We start from the raw sequence: 12,391 nt of genomic DNA on the forward strand, positions 1-12,391 counted from the left end.
AAATATAAGCAACAATGTTTCGATAGAGCTTATTAGATTCTATGTAGATAACGTTAGAATAATATGGCATCATTATGGTCTGTTTCAGTGACCAAGTATTTTCAGCAATATCTACCATCAATTGACCAATTTCAAGCCCTCTCATTTAAAAAGTTACTTCTGTGAACTATCATGGGTTGTCAGCTCACATGAGAGGAAAATATCTTCACAGAAAAATCAATTTAATCATTGGCTGTTTTGGCTACATACCAGCTTGTTTTTCAGCTTCAAGACAAGGTCTACTGTTTCTACTTCTGTGTGTTTCTGGATCCAGAGAAGTAAGTCCTAGAATAAATAAAATCCCAAATCAGTAAATTCTCAAAATAATATTCAAACCTCTATTTCAATAGGTAAGGCTACTGTGAAGGAAGACGAGAAGGAAAAGGAGAACAAAGTATTTAACCCAGATATAGCATTATAGTGTAGGAATAATTCTCATAATATTCTAATAACTGTTAATTTTCTGCATTAGCCAGAATAATTGTCTCATATTTGGAAGTAAAACAAAATGTACTGAGGTGGCTTTTTTAGATCGAGCAAGAAAAACAAAATTGCAACTCAAACTGTAATAGTAACCCCCACTGCCACTAAGTAGTGACTAATTTATAAGGAACATTTGTTAACAAATCAAAAGAACTGAACATGAATTTACTACTGGATGTAAACTTCATGTTTTCAGATAAGCTCTTCCTGGGCTTATGTTGCAGGTGCATTCATCAGATTCCTTTTTGCAAAGCCACAGTCACTGGGAGTTTATGAGCAGAAAGTTATCACTGAGGCTAGTATGCCTTGCATTTAAAGCTAAATATAAATGAAAGTAAGACTATCCCTTTTATTTTCATAAGTAGTTTAATTTAAAATAGCCTGCTAATACAGAACATAAAAAAAAAAAAAAATCAGTCCACATTTTTAAAAGTGTTAATACTAACTAAAAAAGGTAAATACATCGTAACAGCAAAAGATGTGGAGTTAGGCTTCTTGGATTACAATCCTTACTCTACCCAGTAATGTGCTGATAAATATTTAACAAGTGGTTCTCCAAAACAGGTCTCTGGTTTGTCGCATTTGCCAACTTCTGTGGTGTAGTACTCCCACTGTAGGCTATTTCAAGCTGCCAACCTGAGGTCACTGAATGCAGAGCTGAGAAGAGATGTGCACAGAGAAGAGATGTGCACAGTTGGCTCTTGTGAGCCAATGCAAGTGGACTCCAGCACATTGTTGGCTCCACTACTTAGCAGGGATGTGATCTGAGGCAAGTCATTTAACTTCTAAGCCAAATGTTTCCCATAATGTAGTTCATAACACACCTACCTCAAAGAATCATTGTAAAGATTAAAAGAGATTATCTATATAAAGCCCCTATAATGTCCTTGGCACACAGCACATGATCTAGAAAAGTTAGTCATTATTACTATTTATAAAGAGTGGATACAGGGTACAATCTTCAACCTCTAAGCATAATTATCTTTATTTTCAACAGTTGTTAATCATTACACAAACACACAGTTTTCGAACCTCTTCACAAAGAGCTTCTAGATGGAGTGCCTCCAATTTTTGGGTCATTTCCTTCCTCCGGGTCTTAAACCAGCCATCAAAATTTGGAGACTTTAGGAAATGCCTATAAAAATACATTTTAAAAAAGTAAAGTTTGATTATAACTTATTTCCTTTCCTCAATACCTTTCCTATTCAGAGAACCATGTCAAACTTTAGAATTCTTTAAAAAGAATAAGTTTAAGTCTAGTTTTTTGTTTTGTTTTTAAATAAAGCACGACACATGGGTGTAAAACAGGAAAAAAAGACTAACCGGTAAAGTCCAATCCAATCGCCTTTTATTCTAGAGGTTAGCTGAGGTCCTGTTTTCTCAAGTGTTTTCATAAATTCTTCTGGAAGAAACTGTCTTAATTGAGGTGGACTCTAGAAAACAGGAAATACAATATTTAGAAATTAGGAGTGGATATGTTCACAGAAGTTAATTACAATTACAGGACCCAAATAGATTTGAATATATTCATACCTTCCATGGGGAAATACTTTTCTGCAAAGGCATCAAGCTTGCCACATATCTCTCCTAAAACCAAAAAAAAAAGTTAATAAAAGGAGTGTCTTCAAAAATATTTAAACAGACCTACTTAAAAGTAATGGGTCCTTTAAGTTTTTAATCATATGCCCTTTCAATGGACGGCAACAACTCCATCACTCCCCACAACAGATATAGCTAAATTTAGACTGACTTGTGAAGTCAGATTTCAAATAAAATTCAACTAAATCTTGGGTAAACCAAGGGACTACATTTTTTTTTTTCTTTTTTGAGACAGAGTCTTGTTCTGTTGCCCAGGCTGGAGTGCAATGGCGTGATCTTGGCTCACTACAACCTCCGCCCATTTGGGTTCAAGCGATTCTCCTGCCTCAGTCTCCCAAGTAGCTGGGATTACAGGTGTGCGCCACCATGCCTTGCTAATTTTGTATTTTTAGTAGAGACAAGGTTTTACCATGTTGGTCAGGCTAATCTCAAACTCCTGACCTCGTGATCCACCCGCCTTGGCCTCCCAAAGTGCTGGGATTACAGGTGTGAGCCACCGTGCCGCCCAGCCCTTTTTTAAATTTGTATTTATTTATTTTTTTTGAGATGCAGTCTCGCTCTGTTGCCCAGTGGCACATGGCAGTGGAGTGCAGTGGCGCAATCTCAGCTCACTGCAAACTCTGCCTCCAGAGTTTAAGCAATTATCTGCCTCAGCCTCCCAAGTAGCTGGAATTTCAGGAACCCACCACCACGCCTGGCTCATTTTTATATTTTTAGTTGAGTCAGGGTTTCACCCTGTCTTAATGATAATAGTTAACCTTACTGAGTAACTATAGGCCAGATAATGCACTCAACATTTTACATGCGTGATCTCTTGTAATCCTTGGAATGATCCTATGTGGTAGGTATTATTGGGAAACTGAGGATTCTTCAAAAGGCTAATAAAATTTAGACTTGAATTGAGGTCTACTTGACTTTTGTCCATGATTTTTTTTTTTTTTTTTTTTTTTTTTGTTGAGATGGAGCCTCACTCTTTTGCCTAGGCTGAGTGCAGTGGCGTGATCTCGGCTCACTGCAACCTCCACCTCCCAGGTTCAAGTGATTCTCCTGCCTCAGCCTCCAGAGCAGCTGGGACTACAGGTGCATGCCACCAGGCCCGACCAAGTTTTTGTATTTTTAGTAGAGACGGGGTTTCACCATGTTAACCAGGATGGTCTCGATCTCCTGACCTTGTGATCTGCCCACCTCAGCCTCCCAAAGTGCTAGGATTACAGATGTGAGCCACCATGCCCAGTCCATGCTCTTTTGTTTTGTTTTGTTTTTTTTAAGAGAGTCTTGCTGTTGCCCAGGATGGAGTGCAGTGGTGCAATCATAGCCTACTGTAGTCTCAAAGTCCTGGTCTTAAACAATCCTCTCACTTTGGCCTCCCAAAGTAGCAGGCCTGAGCCACTGTGCCCAGCCTAGTCCATGCTCATAAGCACTACAGAAAAGTTTATTTATTCAAACAAATAGATTTAATGGAATAAATAAGTTGACATCCATAGACCAAGAAATAATATTTCTTTCTAAAATATAACAGCAAAGATCTCCAGGATGCCCTATATAATATTCATAGATATATTACTTTATATTAATGACTGTGCAAAGTTTCTCTATGATGCAGTCTCCAGAGTAGGGCCACATCATGGTACTCCCTATACTTTAATATGACATCCTTCTGAATTTCTTAGAATAACCATATCGTCTAGTCATTTATTCCATAAACATTTGAGTGCTACCATATGCCAGACTGGCAAATTAATAACGAGCAAGACAGATATAGTCCCTGTTATTATGGAGCTACAGCCTCATAGACATTATATCAAATTTTTTTCAAGGTAACTATCACAGAAGCTCTACGATAATCTTCTTTTAAGGTGAAAAATGTAGTAACTATGTAACATTTCATATAAAGTATATCATTTAATATTCACAACAGTCTTGAAAGGTACTTAGAAAAGTGGAATCAGCCACATTTCATAGGTAAGAAAATTGAGGTTCAGAGGGAGTGACTTACCAAAGCTAAACAGTTAACACTAGAACAAATAATCCAGGTCTCTTGCAAAGGGGTTTATTTTTAATCACTCAAATATACCAGGCTGGCAAAACACACAACTTAAGATATGGTTTTGGAGGGTGGGAAAAACATTTATATACCCTTCACCAAATCATTAAATTATGCAAAAATGTATTTTATTAACTTACTAATGGAATGATGAAACTTTGTGTCAGTTCCAAAAAATAGCGTCGAAGAATAACACTTTGAGCCTCAGAAGGACGTTTCTGTTGTACACCCTTAAAAAGGAAATAATGAGAATCTGTTTTCTAGTGATGGAACATAAAACAATGGATAATTATCATATTAAACTGCTATGTAAACATACATTTACACTTGATATTTAAAAAACTAGAACTTCACCTTGAAGTAATTTAATGTGAAGTTAATTGTGCAATATCCTGTGAAAATAATCTTTACCAGAGCAAAACATAAGAGTTCTTAGCTTAGGGAATACTGTTCATCCCATACTGTGAAAATGTGAGTTCACAGCTGGGCACTGTGGCTGGCGTCTGTAATCCCAGCACTTTGGGAAGCTGAGGCGGGTGGATTACCTGAGGTCAGGGGTTCAGGACCAGCCTGGCCATCATGGTGAAACCCTGTCTCTACTAAAAAATACAAAAATTAGCCAGGCGTGGTGGTGACCACCTATAATCCCCGCTACTTGGGAGGCTGAGAAAGAACAATTGCTTGAACCCGGGAGGTGGAGGTTGCAGTGAGCCGAGATCATGCTATTGCACACCAGCCTGGGCAACAAGAGCAAAACTCCATCTCAAAAAAAAAAAAAAAGTGAATTCAAAATAAAGACAATATTTATATTTGCTATATTATACGATTTACATTTTTTAAAAAATTATAATCCCTTACTGTTAGATGCTATCATAGTAGAATCTATGGCTTTTTCACTATAACTCCCAAGTTTCTAGAAAGACTGACACTCATGTATAGCTACAGTCCCAAATTCATGCCCATACTGTTGCTAGCTTAGTCTCCTGATTTTCATAAAACTTTCAGTCAAAAAAGATACCCCAGCAGGGCGTGGTGGCTGACACCTGTAATCCCAGGACTTTGGGAGACTGAGGTGGGCATATCACTTAAGGCCAGGAGTTCAAGACCAGCCTGGCCAACATGGTGAAACCCTATCGCTACTAAAAATACAGAAATTAGCCAGGCATGATGGTGCACACCTGTAATTCCAGCTGCTCAGGAGGCTGAGGCATGAGAATCACTTGAACCCGGGAGGTGGAGGATACAGTGAGCTGAGATCACACCACTGCACTCCAACCTGGGTGACAGAGTAAGACTCCGTCTCCCCCCCCCAAAAAAAGGAGAGATCCTATTTCACATTAGTATACATAAAGGACATATTGCCTAAGTGGATATTACATACCTGAACAAGGAAATTTAAATTAATAATATGAGCAACTAATTACCTTCTGTAATTGTTTTATGATCTCTTCATCTCTATTTAAATATGGCTTATATGAAGTATAAACTCCTAAGAGCAAAGAAAAGAAGGTAAACAAAAAACCCAAGTACCATACAAATAAATATTTAAAAATCAATAAAAGTCAATACCAGGTTTAGAATCCAGAGTCTTTAGATTCTTCAGTTTTTTCACTTTAACCTGCTTAGGAATTTCACCTGCAGGAAGCAGCATAAAGATTTTTATAATTATTCTAATCATACATATTATAAAATTGGAACTTTATTTATAATCTACTGTTTATTACTTAAGCATGTTATAACTAAAGCATTCTTAACATCAATTAATATGTTAAGGGTTCATTCTTGGTATTTTAAAACTGGATAACAAGAATACTGGATTATTACAACAGTACAGAAACGATTCATGTAAATTATATAAAATGGATATTTGACCTTTCATTAATATCTATCATTACTTAAATTTTTCCCTTTTTGTCACTCAACCTGTAATTTAAAATCTATATGCCAAATACATAAAACTGAAAATTTAGGTGCTGAAGAGGAATAAAATACCCTTTAAGTATAAATGGAATAGAGAATAATTCTTAAATGACTGTGCAGATGTAGTCTTCAAGGGTTTGTGTGTGTTTTTTGTTTTGTTTTGTTTTTGGTTTTTTTTTTTGATGCCTCCTCAAATTCAGCTTTTCCATTACAGAAACTTACACTGCCAGCAAGTGGCAATGGTGTGTGCAGCAACCACAGGTCTGAGCCACAGATGGACAGGACTCCTGAGCAGACTGCTATGTTGAATAGCTTGTGTAGTATATGCAGGCCCTGGTCTTAGGGTCAAAGAAAGCTAACACCTAAACAACTCTTATAACAGGCAGAAAAATGCCTCAAGATACACACTTAAAAGTGTCGGCCGGGCGCGGTGGCTCAAGCCTGTAATCCCAGCACTTTGGGAGGCCGAGACGGGCGGATCACGAGGTCAGGAGATCGAGACCATCCTGGCTAACACGGTGAAACCCCGTCTCTACTAAAAATACAAAAAACTAGCTGGGCGAGGTGGCGGGCGCCTGTAGTCCCAGCTACTCCGGAGGCTGAGGCAGGAGAATGGCGTAAAACCCGGGAGGCGGAGCTTGCAGTGAGCTGAGATCCGGCCACTGCACTCCAGCCCGGACGAAAGAGCAAGACTCCGTCTCAAAAAAAAAAAAAAAAAAAGTGTCGTGAACAAACCTAATTTCAAAGACTTTCTCCCTCCTCCCTCTTCTCTGCACAAGGGCTAAAAGAACCTAAGAACTAAAAGACAATCTAGAGATTATATTATTATAGAGATTATAATACAATTCAAGCCTCTAAATTCACAAAATACCTTTGTTTAAACAGTTACATAGATCAAACTGCTAATTGTGGTATATCTGGAGGTGGGATTTTAAGAACAAGGAACATTTTCCTTTGCAATCTTATATTGCTAAAAAATTTTAAGAGCATGTACTATGATAAAATAGCGATTTCTATAAACTTTTTACTTTGAAATACAGTTGAACATTTAACAACATGGGTTTAAACTGTGCATATTCACTTATACACGATTTTTTCTCCTCCTTCTGCCACCCCTGAATCAGCAAGACTATTCCCTCCTCTTCCTCTTCAACCTACTCAATGCGAAGGTTATGAGGATGAAGACTTTTATGATGATCCATTTCCACTTAATGAATAGTCAATATATATTTTATCTTCCTCATGACTTTCTTACTAACATTTTATTTCCCCTAGCTTACTTTATTGTAAGGATACAGTATATAATACACACGACATATAAAATGTGTGTTAATCAACTGTTTATGTTATTGCTAAGGCTCTGGTCAACAGTAGGCTGTTGGAAGTTAAGTTTTGGAGGAGTTAAAGGTATACACAGATTTTCTACTACATAGGAGGTTGGCATTTCTAATCCCTGTGTTGTTCAAGGGTTAACTGTAATTTCAATCTTGCAAAGAAGCTGCCAAGTAACACAGTCTATAAAGGAAAGAGCGAAAGAGATTTAAAAAATTAGTCTATACTCCAAATGTGTCAACTGCCCCAATAATAATTTTATTTATTTATTTATTTATTTTTGTTTGAGACGGAGTCTTGCTCTGTCGACCAGGCTGGAGTGCAGTGGCCGGATCTCAGCTCACTGCAAGCTCCGCCTCCCGGGTTCACGCCATTCTCCTGCCTCAGCCTCCTGAGTAGCTGGGACTACAGGCGCCCGCCACCTCGCCCAGCTAGTTTTTTTGTATTTTTCAGTTGAGACGGGGTTTCACCGTGTTAGCCAGGATGGTCTCGATCTCCTGACCTCGTGATCCGCCCGTCTCGGCCTCCCAAAGTGCTGGGATTACAGGCTTGAGCCACCGCGCCCGGCCCCAATAATAATTTTAAACAGATACTTGTTAAAAAAGCAGTATCATGGATACACAGACTTAATTTTTCATTGACTCAGTATATATTAAGTAAATGCAAGATACTGGCAATACAGGAACAAAACAGCTAATTTCTCATATCAATGAGCCACAGTCTAACAGCAAAATATGATACAGAGAAATGACAATACAGAGGGAAAGGTGTTGGGACAGAATTATGAACAAGATACTATGAGACACAGAAGAGTGTCCTGGCCAAAGAGGAGTAAGAAAAGTATTTAGGATTCCTAAAGGAAGTAACATTTAAGCCAACCTATAAGAGAGATAAAAAGTTGGCCAGGCATGGTGGCTCACACCTGTAATCCCAGCACTTTGGGAGGCTGAGGCGGGTGGATCACCTGAGGTCAGGAGTTCGAGACCATCCTGGCCAACATGGGGAAACTCCATCTCCACTAAAAATAAAAAAATTAGCTGGGCATGGTGGCAGGCACCTGTAGTCCCAGCTACTCGGGAGGCTGATGCAGGAGAATCACTTGAACCCAGGAGGCAGAGTTTGCAGTGAGCCGAGATAGAGCCACTGCACTCCAGCCTGGGTGGCAGAGCGAGACTCTGTCTCAAAAAAAAAAAAGTTATCCATAGGAAGGAGAAAAGGCCTTTTGCGTAAAAAATACAGAAGTATGAACATGCTGCTTAAAGAGTTGCAGATAATGGTAAGGACAGTAATAGCCACCATTTAATGAAGATGTCCTCCGTGCCAGTCTCTGGTCCAAGAATACTGCACAAATTATCACATTTAATCTTCACAATAAGAGTTTATTTATGATGCCCATTTCACAGATGAAGAAACTAAAGCATGGACAAAACTTGATATTCACCTGGTATGCACCAGAACCAGTTGGTTACTGCCATCATTCATTCTGATTAATGAGTGCCCTATTAAGACAAGTTGTTAGCTCTGTCATAACTAGACACAGAGGAACATCTTGTCCAAGGATGTGGGTGCTCTAAAACTAGGTACAATCCAGAAAAAGCAATCCCTTTATATCAGGAGGAATGATCCTTCTGCAAGGTTAACACTAAATATATGTTTCTGGTAAAGTTTCAGGACACAAGAGAGCAAAATCTTAATTCTGCTGTGCCTTCCCTCTTGGTCCTAAAGAAGACGCTTTTTCCTATAATTTTACTGACCCTGCCAGATTTTTTTTTTTTTTCCTTGTAGAACTCACATCTATCTCAGGTTTCAAAGCCAGAATCCTGAGCAGGGCTGTGTTGCACAACTTGTACAGCATTTGCAGTGGGCCTGGCTGGTTTTTAACTTAACAAGCAGAAAAATACTCCAAGATATATACCACTCATAAACTAAAAGATATATGAGATTTCATGACTATGACACTAAATACTCAAGCAATACAAGGAAAAAATAAATAAGACTTAAAAAAAAAAAAACAGAAGAAAACAAAAAAACGATAAATAAGATCATTAAATTATAAACTTCTGTGCACAGGCCAGGTGTGGTGGCTCACGCTTGTAACCCTAGCACTTTGGGAGGCTGAGGCGGGTGGATCATGAGATCAGGAGTTCAAGATCAGCCTGGCCAAAATGGTGAAACTCTCTCTCTACTAAAAATACAAAAATTAGCTGAGTGTGGTGGCGCACACCTGTAATCCCAGCCACTGGGGAGGCTGAGACAGGAGAATCACTTGAACCCAGGAGGCGGAGGTTGCAGTGAGCCAAGACTGGGCCACTGCACTCCAGCCTGGAAGACAGAGCAAGACTCCATCTCAAAAAGTAAATAAATAAGGTAAAATAAACTGTGCATCAAAGGACACCATCAAGAGAGCAAAAAGACAATACAAAATAGAACAACATATTCACAAAGCATGTATCTAATAAGGATTACTATTCAGAATATATAAAGAATTCTTATAACTAAAAAAAAAAAAACCCCATTCAAACAATCCTATTAAAAGTGGGCAAAGGACTTGAATAGACATTTCTCCAAAGAAGATATATAAATGGCCAATAAATAGGCTGGGTGGGGTGGCTCACACCTGTAATTGCAGCACTTTGGGAGGCCAAGGCAGGTGGATCACCTGAGGTCAGGAGTTTGACACCAGCCTGGCCAACATGGTGAAACTCCATCTCTACTAAAAATACAAAAATTAGCTGGGTGTGGTGGTGCATGCCTGTAATACCAGCTACTCGGGGGGCTAAGGCAGGAGAATTGCTTGAACCTGGGAGACAGAGGTTGCAGTGAGCCAAGATCGCGCCACTGCACTCCAGCCAGGCAACAGAGTGAGACTCCGTTTCATAAATAAATAAATAAAATAAATGGCCAATAAACAATGGAAAGATACTCAACATCACTGATCATGAGGGAAATGCAACTGAAACCCACAATAAAATACTAACTCATGCCCATTAGGATGGCTACTATCAAAAAAATGGAAACTAACAGGCCAGGTGTGGTGGCTTCCACCTGTAATCCCAACACTTTGGGAGGCCAAGGCAGGAGGACTGATTGAGCACAGAAGTTCAGGACCAGCAACATTGCAAGGTCCTGTCTCTACAGAAAAAATTAAAAATCAGCCAGGCGTGGTGGTGTGTGCCTATACTTCCAGCTACTGGGAAGGCTGAGGCAGAAGGATCACTTGGGCCCAGGAGTTCAAGGTTACAGTAAGCTACGATTGTGCCAATGCACTCCAGCCTGAGCAACAGCACAAGACCCTATCACAAAAAAAAAAAAAAATTAAAAAAAGGCAAAATATTTAAATAGACATTTCACCAAAGATATATGAATGAAAGGAAGTAGATGAAAATGTGCTCACCATCACTAGACATTAGAGAAAAGCAAATTAAAATCACCATTTCAAACATTCTAGAATGGCCATAATGAAAATGACAACATCAAATGTTGGAAAAGATGTTAAGAAACAGGAACCCTCATACATTGCTGGTAAGAATGTAAACTGATGGGTCACTTTGGCAAACAGTTTGGTGATTTCTTAAACAGATTTATCAACTCATGCTGCTCTACCAATGATTTTGTGCAAAAGTTCCTACCTACATCTAGCAGAGAGACTTCTTCCACTGGAAAGAGAAAACAATCAGCAGTCTACTACATTACAACTAATAGTCTAAATTAGTACGCCCAAATCATGAAAATGTCAAGATTAAATTAAGATTTTAAAAAATTTCTCTTTAAGATTTTAAAAAATCGTCTCATATCCAAGACTCTAGCAACTGTTGTTCTCTGAACTATCATTAATACTCAAACACAACAGTAACAGAATGGCAGGGGACCATGCCATTTACAGAGTACCATGCATCAGGCACTGTGTTTAATCCTCCTAGCAGACAAAAAATTTGAGACTTAAAAATGATATTCAGCCTATTAGCACACAGTTCTGATTGCCAAGGTGAAGCCCTTTGCTTTTTCCTCTATTTCATAAGGCTTCTAAAAATTTCAGTAACACTGAGTCCAGAATTTGTAAACAGTACTATTTAAAATGTCATCCTTGATTCTAACACTTCCATTTAGATAGATGTATATACCAGAAGGAAAATCTTATAAAATCAGATTATTAAGTCATGTTTCAAATATATCTATGTATAACAAAAAGAACAAGATTTAAAAGTAGTGGCTGCTGGCCAGACGTAGTGGCTCAGCCTGTAATCCCACACTTTGGGAAGCCGGGGTGGTGGGATCACTGGAGGTCTGGAGTTTGAGCCCAGCCTGGCCAACATGGCGAAACCTCATCTCTACTAAAAATACAAAAATTAGCCAGGCATGGTGGCGGGCACCTGTAATCCCAGCTACTCAGGAGGCTGAGGCAGGAGAATCTCCTGAACCCGTGAAGTAGAGGTTGCAGTGAGCCAAGATCACAACACTACACTCCAGCCTGGGCAACAGAGTGAGACTCTGTTTCGAAAAAAACAAAAAACAAAAAACTGTAGTGGCCGGGAGTGGTGGGTCACACCTGTAATCCCAGCACTTTGGAAGGCCAAGGCGGGCAGACAACCTGAGGTCAGGAGTTTGAGACCAGCCTTGCCAACATAGCAAAACCCCATCTCTACTAAAAATACAAAAATTAGCCAGGCATGGAGGTGGGTGCCTGTAATCCCAGCTACTTGGGAGGCTGAGGCAGGAGAAACACCTGAACCTGGGAGAGCTGAGATAGTGCCACTGTATTCCAGTATGGGCAACAGAGTAAGACTCTGTCTCATAAATAAATAAATGTAGTAAATTATAAAGTTATTAGAAAATAACTTTATAATCCCAACTATTTCAGTGGAAAATTCATGAATGTCCATTGTCATGTCAGAGAGAAGTCTTCCATTGGAAGGAGAAAATAGTCAGTAGTCCACTACATTACAATCAATAAAATAGTCTAAATTAGTATGCCTA

General features: G+C 39.0%; 1 protein-coding gene across 5 annotated transcripts in view; it reads right to left on the minus strand.

Moving 5' to 3' along the window:
- Nucleotides 1-12,391, minus strand: part of DENND6A (DENN domain containing 6A) — an 86,643-nt gene that overhangs the window by 17,888 nt on the left and 56,364 nt on the right. For 4 of the 5 annotated variants that reach the window (XM_033210216.1, XM_033210215.1, XM_033210214.1 and 1 more), the window contains 7 exons: nt 5,735-5,800; nt 5,590-5,654; nt 4,306-4,395; nt 2,056-2,109; nt 1,846-1,955; nt 1,555-1,657; nt 250-324 (listed from right to left, as the gene is read on the minus strand). In XM_033210216.1, coding sequence (XP_033066107.1) covers nt 250-324; nt 1,555-1,657; nt 1,846-1,955; nt 2,056-2,109; nt 4,306-4,395; nt 5,590-5,654; nt 5,735-5,800 — 563 coding nt within the window. The remainder of the gene's footprint in view (nt 1-249; nt 325-1,554; nt 1,658-1,845; nt 1,956-2,055; nt 2,110-4,305; nt 4,396-5,589; nt 5,655-5,734; nt 5,801-12,391) is intronic. The other variant, XM_033210217.1, reaches the window with a different exon arrangement.

Source organism: Trachypithecus francoisi, unplaced genomic scaffold (genome assembly GCF_009764315.1).
Source record: "Trachypithecus francoisi isolate TF-2019V2 unplaced genomic scaffold, Tfra_2.0 Lachesis_group0, whole genome shotgun sequence".
Classification (NCBI taxonomy): domain Eukaryota; kingdom Metazoa; phylum Chordata; class Mammalia; order Primates; family Cercopithecidae; genus Trachypithecus; species Trachypithecus francoisi.